General features: G+C 38.0%; 1 protein-coding gene across 1 annotated transcript; it reads right to left on the bottom strand.

The window, feature by feature from the left end:
* Window positions 1-2,052: 2,052 nt before the first annotated feature.
* Window positions 2,053-13,173, bottom strand: ccdc3a (coiled-coil domain containing 3a). Its single transcript, XM_065255251.2, has 3 exons — window positions 12,368-13,173; window positions 10,940-11,114; window positions 2,053-2,995 (listed from the first exon to the last, which is right to left on the bottom strand). Exons 1-3 carry the CDS (start codon window positions 12,733-12,735, stop codon window positions 2,741-2,743), a joined length of 798 nt encoding a protein of 265 aa, XP_065111323.2. The 5' UTR covers window positions 12,736-13,173; the 3' UTR covers window positions 2,053-2,740.
* Window positions 13,174-13,615: the final 442 nt, after the last annotated feature.

Below are 13,615 nucleotides of genomic sequence, written 5' to 3'. Positions count from 1 at the left end.
GTTATGCAAGTCAATTCAACCTACTATTTTAAGTTTTGACTTGTGATAAGTTGACAAAACCTATAAAAACTAGTTGAAATTTTTTAACTTAATTTAAAGCAACATAAAAATATCTTTTTTATAGTGTAATACCCCACATTAGAAATATTAGGACAGTAAATATTGTTTGCATTAATACTTGTGATGTCATTTTAACATATACCAAATGCAGCAAGCTCGTATAACCTGAACTCTTAAAGTGATGTTGGAATATAAGAAAGACCATAAATTCAGAAAAGTGGCCCTAGACAACATTTACTCTACCTCAATCTGCTCAACAGATGAAAGTATCTGAGGATTTGATTCTTGTGATGTTTTACTATATCAGTAACACCAGAAAGGAAGAGTCTCATATAATGTTATTCAGTGTAATCACACCTCTCAGGCTTGCCTTTGTTGTAACTCTATGAGAGTGTGTGTGTGTGTGTGTGTGTGTGTGTGTGTATCTGAAAAGTGATGTAACAATGCACTATAGAGTTTCTTTGGCTTTGAATGAACCCAGGGCCGGCGCCACGAGGGGGCGTGAGGGGGCGTCGCCCCCTCACTGGCACTATCCCGCCCCCTCAGATCACCATTAATATTGAATGGGATTTTAATTATAAAATGCGCTATTTAAAAATCACGTTTGCCTTGTGTATTGTCTTCCTAAAGTGAATTTTAAAGTCTAATTATTTAACAAAACAAAAAAACAAGTGTGCATGTATTCTACCGTGACACACGCCCAATCATGTGTAGCCTATAGGCTTGTTCGAATTCATCAGGCGAAGACGTCAAAATGCCGCGAGAGCGAGACGAAACGACACTTAGTATGATTTCTCGAATCGTTCTCGCGGTACTTTGACGTCATGTGGTTGTTGGTTCTTGCAGCCGCGCCTAAAGTTGAACAAGTTTGTGTTGACGGCTTGAGGCACGCCGACAATGAGCCCGCGTTCTTAAGTCTCAGAGGGAAATCAAGATGTCGAAGTGGGAAATTATATAAAAATTTACAGACAGGAGTGTGAGAGTGACCTGGGCCTGCCCTGTAGCAATGGATATATGGAAAATAGCATTGGAAGTTTTACAAACCGGACTCCGGATTGCCGTGGCGTGGATGAATTATCGGAGCATTTCAGGTGCAAAGATCCAAATGTTCGGCTGTCATTAAGTCAATTCGGGCACCATGAACTTCAGCCAGACTGTACCTAGTTTTGAAAAGTTCAGAATGATGTTCATGTTCTTCAGCATCCTTGCAAGTCAACGTACAACCAACAGCCTATTATTGTTCTGCATTTAACGTTAAAGGTAAGCCTGTATGATCTCTCTCTCTCACACACCTGTTTATCAGGAGTAAATAGATAAAAAACAGACATTGTTAAATTTATAATTAACGAATTTGAATTAGCCTATCCTACAGCATAGCTGTATATGTAAACGAGTTATTGTCATTTTGCTATTGTGGTTCTCTAGCTGCTTAATCGCTAGCTTATGGTGCATTACTTGTGGCAGTTAAAATAACTACGTTATATGATCAAATTGAATCAAAATGTTGATAAAATGTTGCGTTTGGACCGTTTTTGGGCTGAAAACCATCAACTCTATTTGCCAAAACTGCCCCCCACCATTACGTAAAATGTATTTCTACCTCTGGGTCTGAACTTCAAATGAGTAGTGTTGTGCCAATATGTAACGTTAGGTTTGCGTTTTGTTGTTGTTGTTGTTGTATTGTTCAGAGCTCTGTACGTTGCTCACTATAGCTGTAGTTTTTGTGGTTGTATTACAGAGATGTTTGTTTATTACACATTAAAACTTAATGTACCAAACCTATGTATTTTCTAGCTGGGGGAATTATATGCATTCATGTGATCGCCCCCTCTGGTATTTTAGACGCCCCCTCATCAGCGCTCGGCTGGCGCCGGCACTGAATGAACCACCATTGAAATCTGAAAGCATTTTAATTCCAAACCAGCAGATCAAACTATTCACTCGCAACCACAAACAGGAAAGCAGTCAAAGAAAAATCCAAACACACCTTTCTTTCGCATTTTATTTTAAATGGTAAATAGATAGTTATGGAAAACTATACTTGCATTTCTTTAGAAAGAGTATACAATAAAAAGCATAAAATAAAAATACATAACACACCTAAGGATAAAAATATACAAAGCGTTCAGTTTACATCAAGCATTTTCGGATGACAATTTGTTCACTGTAAAAAATACTTTGCTGCCTTAAAATTTGTTGAATCAACTCGGATTTACAAGTCATTTCAACTTACTATTATTTATCTTGACTAGAGATGAGTTGTTAAAACTACAGGTGAGTTTTTATAACTTATAAATTAAAGTTGACTTTTCTCAACTATATTTTATAAATTGTGACAATTAATCTCTGTTGATATGACTTGTAAATCTGAGTTGATTTAACAAAAAATTTTAAGGCAGTGTTGGGGTGAAATAAAATCTACAGTTCTTTTATTGTCAAAACCTTATTACATAAACTTTAAACAGCAATTTAAACTAAATTACACAAACATTTCTTTCTCTTTCTTTGAGATATGTGACCCTGTGTGTGAAATCCAGTTTAAAGGGGCGAACAGTCATGGTTAGGAATTATGTATAAACCACCCTGCAGTCCATTTGTAAGAGTCTGTGTGTAACCGTGTTTCTTGTGTAAGTGTCCTCCCATGCCCTGTGTGTGTGTGAGGTCACAGTCCATGTGTATATCAGTGTTGCGGTCGAATGGCATTGAGATGATGTCCAGCATGCCTCTCTGCTGCATTCAGACGTTCTCGCAGCTCATGCTGTTCCTGCTCGGCACGGCGCGACGCTTTCCGGGTCTTCCGCAGGGAACTTCGCAGTTTCCCAATGCGTTGTCTCAACTGCTTATTCTTTCTCTCCAGCTCGGCCACGAGCTCCTGGAGCTGCCTGACCCGCTCCTCCTCCTCCATCAATACCTTCTGCATGGAGGAGCACAGCAACTGAAGAACAAAATGAGAGAATGTGAAAGAGAGAAAGAAAAAGAGAGTTACTTGTGTACTGTAATGTATGATTATACATCTCTGTGTATTACTCCAGCTAAATATCAAAATTACCCCATAATTTACTCACCCTCAAGCAATCTGAGATAGGGGAGAGCGGGGTTGGTTGGCACACTTTTCACTCTCTGTCATATTTCTCAGTCATGTTATATGTTAAAAAAGTCTAACCAGTTTTATTCATCATTAAAGTCATGTTGTGCACCTGTGCCAACCAGCACCAGTATGGGGGTTAGTTGGCACATGAAATGGGGTTGGTTGGCACAGATGATATAGTTACAAAAAATGAAGTGACAAATATAAAAAACTTGAGCATTTAATTCAAAACTAAAGCAGAATAACTTTAAACAAACTTTCTTCCCATTTTTAACCAAATTATTACCAAACCAAAAGCAAATACAGTTTGTATGTGTGGGTATGGTGAGCTGCACTGAAGCCAAGCTTCCTCAGGCCGGCTATTCAGCATCTGCTTAGTGTACTAAATTGTATTTTGAAATCCTTTGGTGTGATCCTAATACTTTTGTTTCAAGTCTTTTCCCTGTCTGTTGTTCTTAAATATTTTCTGACCATTTTGACTTCTTAAAGAAAATAATTTCATACATACATGTAAGTTTATGTTCATGAGAATATAACATACAATCCTGATAAAAATGTAAAGCATTGATATATTTATAAACATACAACATTAATTATATATTATATTATATTATATTATATTATATTATAACATACATAAAATTCATAAATTAATACATTTATAACCAAATGGCTATACTGGGTTTGGTTGGAAGATGTGTCAACCAGCCCCACCCATAATAGGGCACACCTGTTTCCTGAAATGATGTTAGCCACATAGCATCACTCATCAGAGACTTTTAAATTTCATGTCAAAATATAGGTGATCCTATCTCTTATCAACTGAAATCATGACATTTTATATATCTCTAACTATCATTGTTCTTAAATGTATTTAGTGTGAGGAACTTTTTTTTGACACTGTAAAATATAAAACTTACCTCACATCCACAGTTAGTGACTATTCAATGATTTAAGTAAATGGGTGTGTTCAGGTCAAGAGTGCAGTCATTTTAATGTCAGATTTCTGTGGCAGCACCCTACAGTGTACTGGCATTGAACTGTGTGCCAACCAACCCTTATAAAGCTTATAATGATAGAAACCAGGGAACAGGCAACAACTTCTGACTTTAAACCCCAGAAAAGTGCAACCATCCTTCACAGAGGTAATCCACACGAGTCCAAGGGGTTAATAAAGGTCTTCTGTGGGTAATCAATGCAATTTTGTAAGAAACATATTCATATTTTAAATTTTAGAACCTATGGCGCCCCCGGGGGGGGGGGGGGGGTGTCACTCTCTGTTTTGCTCTTTCTGTTGATTATTTTATTTTTCTTCCTTTTACTTTATCTTACATTTTCTATCCTCTTACATGCTGGGTTATTTTCAACCCATATTATAATTTTTTTAATAATAACTTTAGTTTATTATATATAAAATAAAGAGGAAGGCAGTCGACATATCCAACTATTTCCATTTGCAGGACTACACTATTTAAAGAGCAATTTATTGCTTATTAAAAGCATAATGTTACATTAACCGGAAACAAAAGTACATTAATAAATGAACACACATTACATTATTTTTGGGTGCCATCCCATGATTTGCTATGACCTCCTCTGGCCACCTCTATTAAAATTTTCTTGGGCACCACTTATTATAAGCTTGGAAACTAACTCCAAATGTGTTTGTCTAAAAGATGATGGGCATGTGTATCTCGGATTGCTTGAGGCTGAGTAAACTATGAGGTAATTTTTAAATTTAGCTGGAGTATCACTTTAACAAACCGTCTCTCAGTCTTATCACAGAAATAGAGGTCAACATACATTATTCTTATTATTATCTACTCCCTGCTACCTCATCTCTCTTTTCTTTCTGAGCCCCTACACATGCCAATGTGCGTGTATGGTGCATAAGGTTCAAAAGTGGCCTGCTGTTACATCCACAGTACTGACAAGAAGATCCATGCTGTGTGTGTCTGTGGACATGTGGAGTCTGTAACTGCATGACTGCATCCATGTGTATGTGAGCAATGTGAGGCCCCGCATTCTTATCTGAATAACGGAAGGCTTCAAATCCCTCATATGATGAAAGGGAGACAAAAACTTACTGCACAAAATATTAACTCTGAACAAAAGACATGAAATATATTGATTAATAAATATGGACGCTGTACAGCTGCAATAATGATAAAATAAGAAAAGTTACAAAGCAATGCAAAAATGGAATGACGGGATGTGATAGATGGATGGATGGATGGGTTGTATCCTGCTGTCTAAACACGACACACACTGCTGTAAAAACAACACGCCAACTCCCAAACTCCTACCTAGTACACCAGACTAAATCACGTCAACAGTTACCAAAACAGACAGAAGAATGGACGAACAGACAAATAGATTGATAGAGATAGATCGATGAGATGATGTGTAAAACAGAAGGTGAGGTTTAATATGTTTTCCAGGCTGATACAGTGCTGGTCACAAGAGCACTAAGTCCCTCAGGCTAGCTCAAATAATCCTTTTTCCCACAGGAAAGCTCATGTGTTAAGAGTCTTTATTATCTCTGAGGTTCCCGGGGCTGTTAATAATCTCCACCTGTTTTCTGCTTCACACACATTGTCATTATCTTTTTCTGTCTCCTTATGTACAGATGTGATTAGTGAAGTATCCCTGTGGATGTGTGATCTTGTGTTATAACAGTTAAAGGATGAAAATAATTTGAACTCCCTCCTTAATTTCCAAAAACAAGTAAAAATAACATCTACAGTCCAGCACTTGCAATAAACTATTTTCTGCTCTTCAAAACATTCCTTGTTGCACTTACATTTTTATGTTTGAATCAACTTGAATTTACAATTCATTTCAGCTATCTTGACTAGTGAGGAGTTGCTATAAATTATAAAAATAAAGTTAAATTAGCTAAAAAAGTTATTTTATCTTTATTTTTATAATTTAAACTCCTCAAGAAAGTTGAAATTATATCAAATTGATTAAACTTTAAAATGTAAGTGCAACAAGGAATTTTTACGGTGATGTGATAATAAATGCTATGTGACCAATAGAGTTGATCAAGTTTAGGTTCTTTTGAACTCTGAACTTTAAGTGAATCTGTACAAATGGTTCCTCACATCTGTTTGGTATAGAGGACACCTGTTAGTTACCTTACACCTCCTCAGGTCACTGCTTCAGACCTGGACATGCTTGAACACATATAACAGTTCTGACTCTCTGTGACACATTGCTATTTAATACTGCTAATTTGTATAAAATTGCATGAAACAAAAAAGCAAGAAACATGTTTATTAAATTCATGTCGTATTAATATTTTGCTGTCTAAAACAGTAACATTCATTTATACTTTCTGCCGCCAAAGTATTCATCCAGCTCAGTTTGACAGTACAGGGTCAGTGTTGGTGGGAGTGGAGATTCCCACTGGTTTCCTCTCTAGACATTTCTCTGTGGCTACATTAATGTCTTTACATCTCAAACTGTGCCTCCCATGAGCGGATGACTGTTTTGGTTTGTTGAAGTGGCTATTTGTCTGTCCACTCCATCTTCACATTGTGTTTGGCTTAAAATAAACCCCATGAAAACCCCAGTCTGGCTAATGAACAGCTTTCCTTTGTTGTGCTTGAATATACAGCAAGACTAATATTTGTGTGTGTGTTTCTCTCTCTCTCTCTCTGTCTCTCTCTCTCTTTGTGTTTCTCTCTCTCTCTCTCTCTGTGTTCTCATGACCTGTTCAGAGAGAGTGTGAGGACCCCTGACATTGCTTTAGTTCTGTCTGGAGCTGTCCAGATCAAACGCCTGATTTATTTATTTTCTCAAAACCCACCACTGTTTTCCTGAGATAATGTTCACATGTCCAGCTGATGTGTCACTATCTGTTTTGCTCTTTCTGTTTATTGTTTTATTTATCTTACATTTTCTATCCTCCTACATGCCGAGTTGTTTTCAACCCATAGTTTAAACAAACCCTTTAAAATAACATATGATAGGTTGTTTTACCAGTTATTTTACTTTAATTGTAGCTTTAGTAATATTTTGAATTAGCTTTTATTTTTATATTATTAGTTTTCTACATATAATTTTTTATTTGAGTTTTTTAACTAATATTTCTATTAAGTTTATTTAAAGTCTGTTTTGGTTAAGTTTTTCTATTTTATCAGGTAATAACTTTAGTGCCTCAACAATGTAAAGCAACATATCAGCAGATATTTAAGCCTATGTTTTATTTGATTTCAATTAACAGACATGTTTTCATGGTTTTAGTTAATGATAATATCCTTGGTTTCAACTTGTGGTTAGGTCAAATATGGATATTTCAAGGTTAAATGTGTAACGTGGGTTTTTAAGCGGCATCTAGCGGTGATATTGTGAACCAACCTCAATTTCGTTAAGGCAAAGAAAAGCTACAGTTGCTGCCACAGGACGGCCGGTGATGTATTTTTCTAAGGCGTACGATCAAAGCTCGTCACAACTTGTATTTTACCCATCATGTGGGTGGCTCGTCATGTCAAAATATGTGTTCGGCGCGCAGGGCCGGCGCCACGAGGGGGCGTGAGGGGGCGTCGCCCCCTCACTGGCACTATCCCGCCCCCTCAGATCAGCATTAATGTTGAATGGGATTTTAATGATAAAATGCGCTATTTAAAAATCACGTTTGCCCTGTGTATTGCCTTCCTAAAGTGAATTTTAAAGTTTAATTATTTAACAAAACAAAAAAACAAGTGTGCATGTATTCTACCGTGACACACGCCCACTCATGTGTAGCCTATAGGCTTGTTCGAATTCATCAGGTGAAGACGTCAAAATGCCGCGAGAGCGAGACGAAACGACACATAGTATGATTTCTCGAATCGTTCTCGCGGTACTTTGACGTCATGTGGTTGTTGGTTCTTGCAGCCGCGCCTGAAGTTGAACAAGTTTGTGTTGACGGCTTGAGGCACGCCGACAATGAGCCCGCGTTCTGAGTCTCAGAGGGAAATCAAGATGTCGAAGTGGGAAATTATATAAAAATTTACAGACAGGAGTGTGAGAGTGACCTGGGCCTGCCCTGTAGCAATGGATATATGGAAAATAGCATTGGAAGTTCTACAAACCGGACTCCGGATTGCCGTGGCGTGGATGAATTATCGGAGCATTTCAGGTGAAAAGATCCAAATGTTCGGCTGTCATTAAGTCAATTCGGGCACCATGAACTTCAGCAAGACTGTACATAGTTTTGAAAAGTTCAGATGTTCATGTTCTTCAGCATCCTTGCAAGTCAACGTACAACCAACAGCCTATTATTGTTCTGCATTTAACGTTAAAGGTAAGCCTGTACGATCTCTCTCTCACACACACCTGTTTATCAGGAGTAAATAGATAAAAAACAGACATTGTTAAATTTATAATTAACGAATTTGAATTAGCCTATCCTACAGCATAGCTGTATATGTAAACGAGTTATTGTCATTTTGCTATTGTGGTTCTCTAGCTGCTTAATCGCTAGCTTATGGTGCATTACTTGTGGCAGTTAAAATAACTACGTTATATGATCAAATTGAACCAAAATGTTGATAAAATCTTGTGTTTGGACCGTTTTTGGGCTGAAAACCATCAACTCTATTTGCCAACACTGCCCCCCACCATTACGTAAAATTTATTTCTACCTCTAGGTCTGAACTTCAAATGAGTAGTGTTGTGCTAATATGTAACGTTAGGTATGCGTTTTTTTGTTGTTGTTGTATTGTTCAGAGCTCTGTACGTTGCTCACTATAGCTGTAGTTTTTGTGGTTGTATTACAGAGATGTTTGTTTATAACACTTTAAAACTTAATGTACCAAACCTATGTATTTTCTAGCTGGGGGAATTATATGCATTTATGTGATCGCCCCCTCTGGTATTTTAGACGCCCCCTCATCAGCGCTCGGCTGGCGCCGGCACTGTCGGCGCGTCATGTAAACTTATGTGCATCACGTGGGATGTCAAAATAAGTGCCTCCTGCCGACGCATCGAAAGGGATTATGATAAAAGAGATCTTCGCTTGTGCCATATACTCACTAAATATGATGTGTAATCAGAGTTTATAGTGTCAAGTATTTTGTAAACGTGAGGGTCTCTTTTATCATAAATACTTCCAATGCATGTGCAGCAGGCACGTATTTTGAGAATAGGCATGATGCACATGGTTCACATGACGCAACAAACACATATTTTGAAATGACGATCAACACACATGACACTCCGAACAAATATTTTGAATTTGTGCCCCTCGGAAGAAAAGTCACCGGCCACCACTGACAAACATGTCGTCATCATCTGAGACAACGGAGAGATAGACACGCCCTATAGATGGTTTCATCGGACGCACGTGATACACGTCTGGATCCGAACCTTACTTCCGGTTTCGTTTTTTTAATGGTCTGACTAGTTGCTAAACTGATCTCTTGAACAAATGCCTCGTCGAAAATAACAAATGTTTTGGTTTCCTAGGTAATCTATGTGTTGTTTTGTTTGCTTGTTATATAAATAAACTATGTTTAAAGAATTTGTTGTTATTTATTATTAGCGGAGTTTACCGGAAGTTACGTGCGGACCGCGACAGCGGCTTGTTTATGTTGTTACCGCTGAAACGGTCTATAGATCAGTTTGTCCTACTGGCTACTGTAGATAAATGTATGTAGTGTATGTAAATAAAAACGTCTCATTCTAAGGTAATAAAAACAATACAGTTCATTTTGTAAGGTCTTTATACACCACTGATAAAACAGTTAACTATATTATATTGCATTTCTGTTAAGAAATCCTTCTAAAAGTCCCACATTGCACCTTTAATTCAGGTAAGCCGTTGGCTGAAACAACCCCACATTTTTTTGTGTATCCTCTTATCCTTTCAATTATGTTTTTCCTTGATTTAATTTAAGTGACAAATGCATCTTGTGATAGACTGCTCATGAGTGTGTTCGAGTGAATGTGTGCGTACTGTATGTGTGCTGTGTCTGTAGTGGACAAGCTGTAGGTGGGAGGTCTTTAATCCAACCTTCATCAAGTCAAATTAAATCTTGAATTACCTCAACCTCTTACCAATATAAAGTCATACAAAGACCACCAAAGAATGGGACTTGTGTGTATAAGTATCTGTGTGATGTAGGATCTCAGTTAAGGGAATCACGCTAGACTTTTAATCATTTTGCTTCTTTATTCACACCTTATTTTACTACCTATGATGGCCACAGCCAATCAGATTCCCTCTTTCTTTACATCAGTGGCAGTCGTGTTGTCTCCAGCACAGCTGGAATGGAAATTGGGTCTGGTTTTACTGTTAAAACCCTACAGTCTCCATCTAACAGCAGTGCACGCAGGAGCAGGTAAAACTAAGGCACACAGACGCTCCTGTCACCATAAACACACATTTACGATCCCAGTGAATTTACAACCAAACTGCTTGAAAACACTGAACAAACACTGCATGTCTGCTTGCACCAACGCAAAAAACACGCAAGCCCATACAAACGTTCATGCTTATGCTAGCTCACCTTGACCAGATTTATGTCTCTGTCTTTTTCCTCTATGTTGTCTTGACAGAGGATATATAGTTTTCTGCATACTAAGTACAGACCTACAAATTTTAAGACAGGATCAATTCCTGTCGCTCTAGTGGATATTAAGATCATGTGTGCTCATGCAAGTTTGGTTATACTTGGGAATCTATCTATTCAAATATCCTCACAAACAAATCATATTTTGCTTAAAAGTTACTAATGAGACAAAATGCCATTACTAATATATTGAAACAGTTGCGTGTGTATGTGTGTGTGTTGGTTGTACCTTGTTGTCTTCTTGGCTCTCCCAGTCACTATTAAAGTTGTGTACTGTCTGTCCAGCAGAGCAGTTTGAGAACTGGAAGAGACTGGAAAACAGTTGTTTGTTCTCCATTGTATCTGGGAATATGGCGTCCTGGAAGTTCACTCCATGAGGGAGGATGTTGTAGTTTTCATCCATTCTGTATAAGACAAAGACACACAGACATCATTAAACAATTCTCCAATTTAAGGTCTCCAATTTGGCCTCAGGAAAGGCACAAATGAGACAGAACAAATCAATAGACCAAATTCTCATGTTAGCTATTTCTTAACTGCATACTTTTTTATACAAAGGGAAGTAAATCCAATTATTATTATTATTATTTTGAAACAATACCAAAAATGTGTTTAAGTTATTACCTTTCTATTATTTTTAATACTTTTATAATTCATGGGATATTCAAAGACCAAATAGTTTAACAAACACTGTATTTATATAGATAATGAAAAGGAACCAAAACTTGTTAGATGTTACTATGTTTTTAAAACAAATACTACGGCTGCATCCAAAAGCAGCTGACTTGTTGCCTCGCTGCCTCATGAGGCAATGACTTCTGAGGCATGAAGGCAGCTCTGGGAAATGCATACGGCACAGCCTTCATAGGCAACGTAATGGAATTCAGTTTGAAATATAAACACAGATTGCCTTTCACATGTTTTATAACTAAAATCTCGCAAGAAATACATCAAAAAGTGTATAACGTAAAAAAAAAACCCCCAGCTGGTTTCTTGCACACCATTTTCTTTTTCTGAACTTGACCAGGCTCGACCAATAACATTCCCACGCATATATAGTAATTGTAGGACAACACATGAAGTTATCTCAGAAGTCAGGAAGTAATCAGATTCAGACATGCCTTGATGCCTTCCTGACTTGAAAAGAGAGCTTTCAGATGCAGCCTACACCTAAACTATGGTTAGTACATGAAAATTAATTTTACAATATAAAAACTGCAGCTGTCCTCTTATGGAGCCATTTATCCCTACCCTAAAAATGTTTTGAAGGTTGAATTTTTTCCCTATAACCTTATTTACCAGATTTAACATATTTGAGGTTACCTGACAAGTGCTTTAGTATGTAGGGGGCATTTAAAAGATACACATTGTAAACAAACACATTGTGCTTCTTTGAACCCTGCTGAAAAACAATATAAACTATCACAAACATAATGGCCTCTGTGTAAACTATAATTATCTTTGTGGGCCTCTTTTGATAATGTTTTGAGTTCTGTTTGTGTGACAATATCTGGAGGATAGGACAACAACTCCTACCGCAATAAGACATAAAGCATTGCTAGCTAAAAAAAATTTATGGTTTTGAGGGTACACAATTGATGGTTTTATTTGAATTTGTATAAGATCTTTCACCTGCAGAGGACAGAAACGCACCCACCTGAGAAAGAAGATGTAGGAATTGTTCACCATCACCGTGTGTGACTGACAGCTTAAGTACCCCAGTCCCGTGAGATTGAGACGTGACCCCGCGGGAACCTCCAGCATGCTGCCCCACGCCTGGTCGCACATCATCTCCACCTCCGCCGCGTACAGCAGCGCGTCCTCGGCCCGCTCGTGCCGCGAGTACGGCAGATAGTTGTATAGGCTGGAAGCATACGGCTCCTCGTGAATGGCGAGCACCTTGGCGTACACAATAATCTCGGCGAGCTCAGCCCGACACCCCTCGCTGAGGGGTCGCCACTCGGTGGGCAGCTGGCAGGCAAACGCGAACCCGCAACCCAGCGTGACCAAGAGCGCAATGCGCATCCTTCCCGTGCCAGTTAAACCCGCGCGTAAAAGTGTTCGCACCGTTCAAACCCGGGATTGGGTAATACGCATGTAATTTTAATAATTTGGACACATAATCATCCAGGTTATTTAATAAAGCGCCTTGTATTTGTCATTCTGAGAGCATCTTCAGTAAATGGGCAACGCGCGTACATCCGCTGCACCCTGGGGTCAGTTCACACTGCCCCAACCTGTTGTAACTGCTGTTGACTAACCAATACGAGTTCCCACGTTCCCATCCATCACCCCTAAAGTTCGTCTCAGGCCAATCGGACGGCCCTAAAGTTTGGTCAGCCAATAGGCGCATGGTCTCCCGCTGTGATCCATCAGCTTGCGGTGCATGCATGTATGTAATACCAAGCAATGCTTATCATACTTCAATTCATTTCATTCATAACTTTTTATATTTAAAGTTTGCATTTTCATACTTAAACAGTTTTATAGTAATTTAATATTTAAATATTTTAATGATTGTATACTTTTTTCATAGTTTACATTAGCTATCAATTAATTACCGTTTCACTGTAATATATATATACCCAAAATTATTTATCTATATCTATATCTATATTTTTTTTTTTAGAATTTTCTTAAAGCATTAAAACCTGTCCTGAACAGCATCTGCTTCTATTTACAATTAGCGGCATCTAGCGGCGCAAAAAAGACATTACATTAGGACATGTGAAGCAGTGTTATTTATATAACAATAACAACAACAACATAAAAATAATAATAATTGTCGTTCGTAACTTGCGATACTTAAACACATTATGAAGGTGCCGCTAATGTGATTCAATTTGACCAGTTTAGAATGCGTCACGCAGAATGACCGCATGGAAAACGCAAGGACGGCGCAGGG

The sequence above is a fragment of the Paramisgurnus dabryanus genome, chromosome 1 (genome assembly GCF_030506205.2).
Source record: "Paramisgurnus dabryanus chromosome 1, PD_genome_1.1, whole genome shotgun sequence".
Taxonomy (NCBI): Eukaryota; Metazoa; Chordata; class Actinopteri; order Cypriniformes; family Cobitidae; genus Paramisgurnus; species Paramisgurnus dabryanus.
The sequence above is the reverse complement of the archived record's forward strand: the minus strand, read 5'-3'. Positions and strand labels throughout refer to the sequence as shown.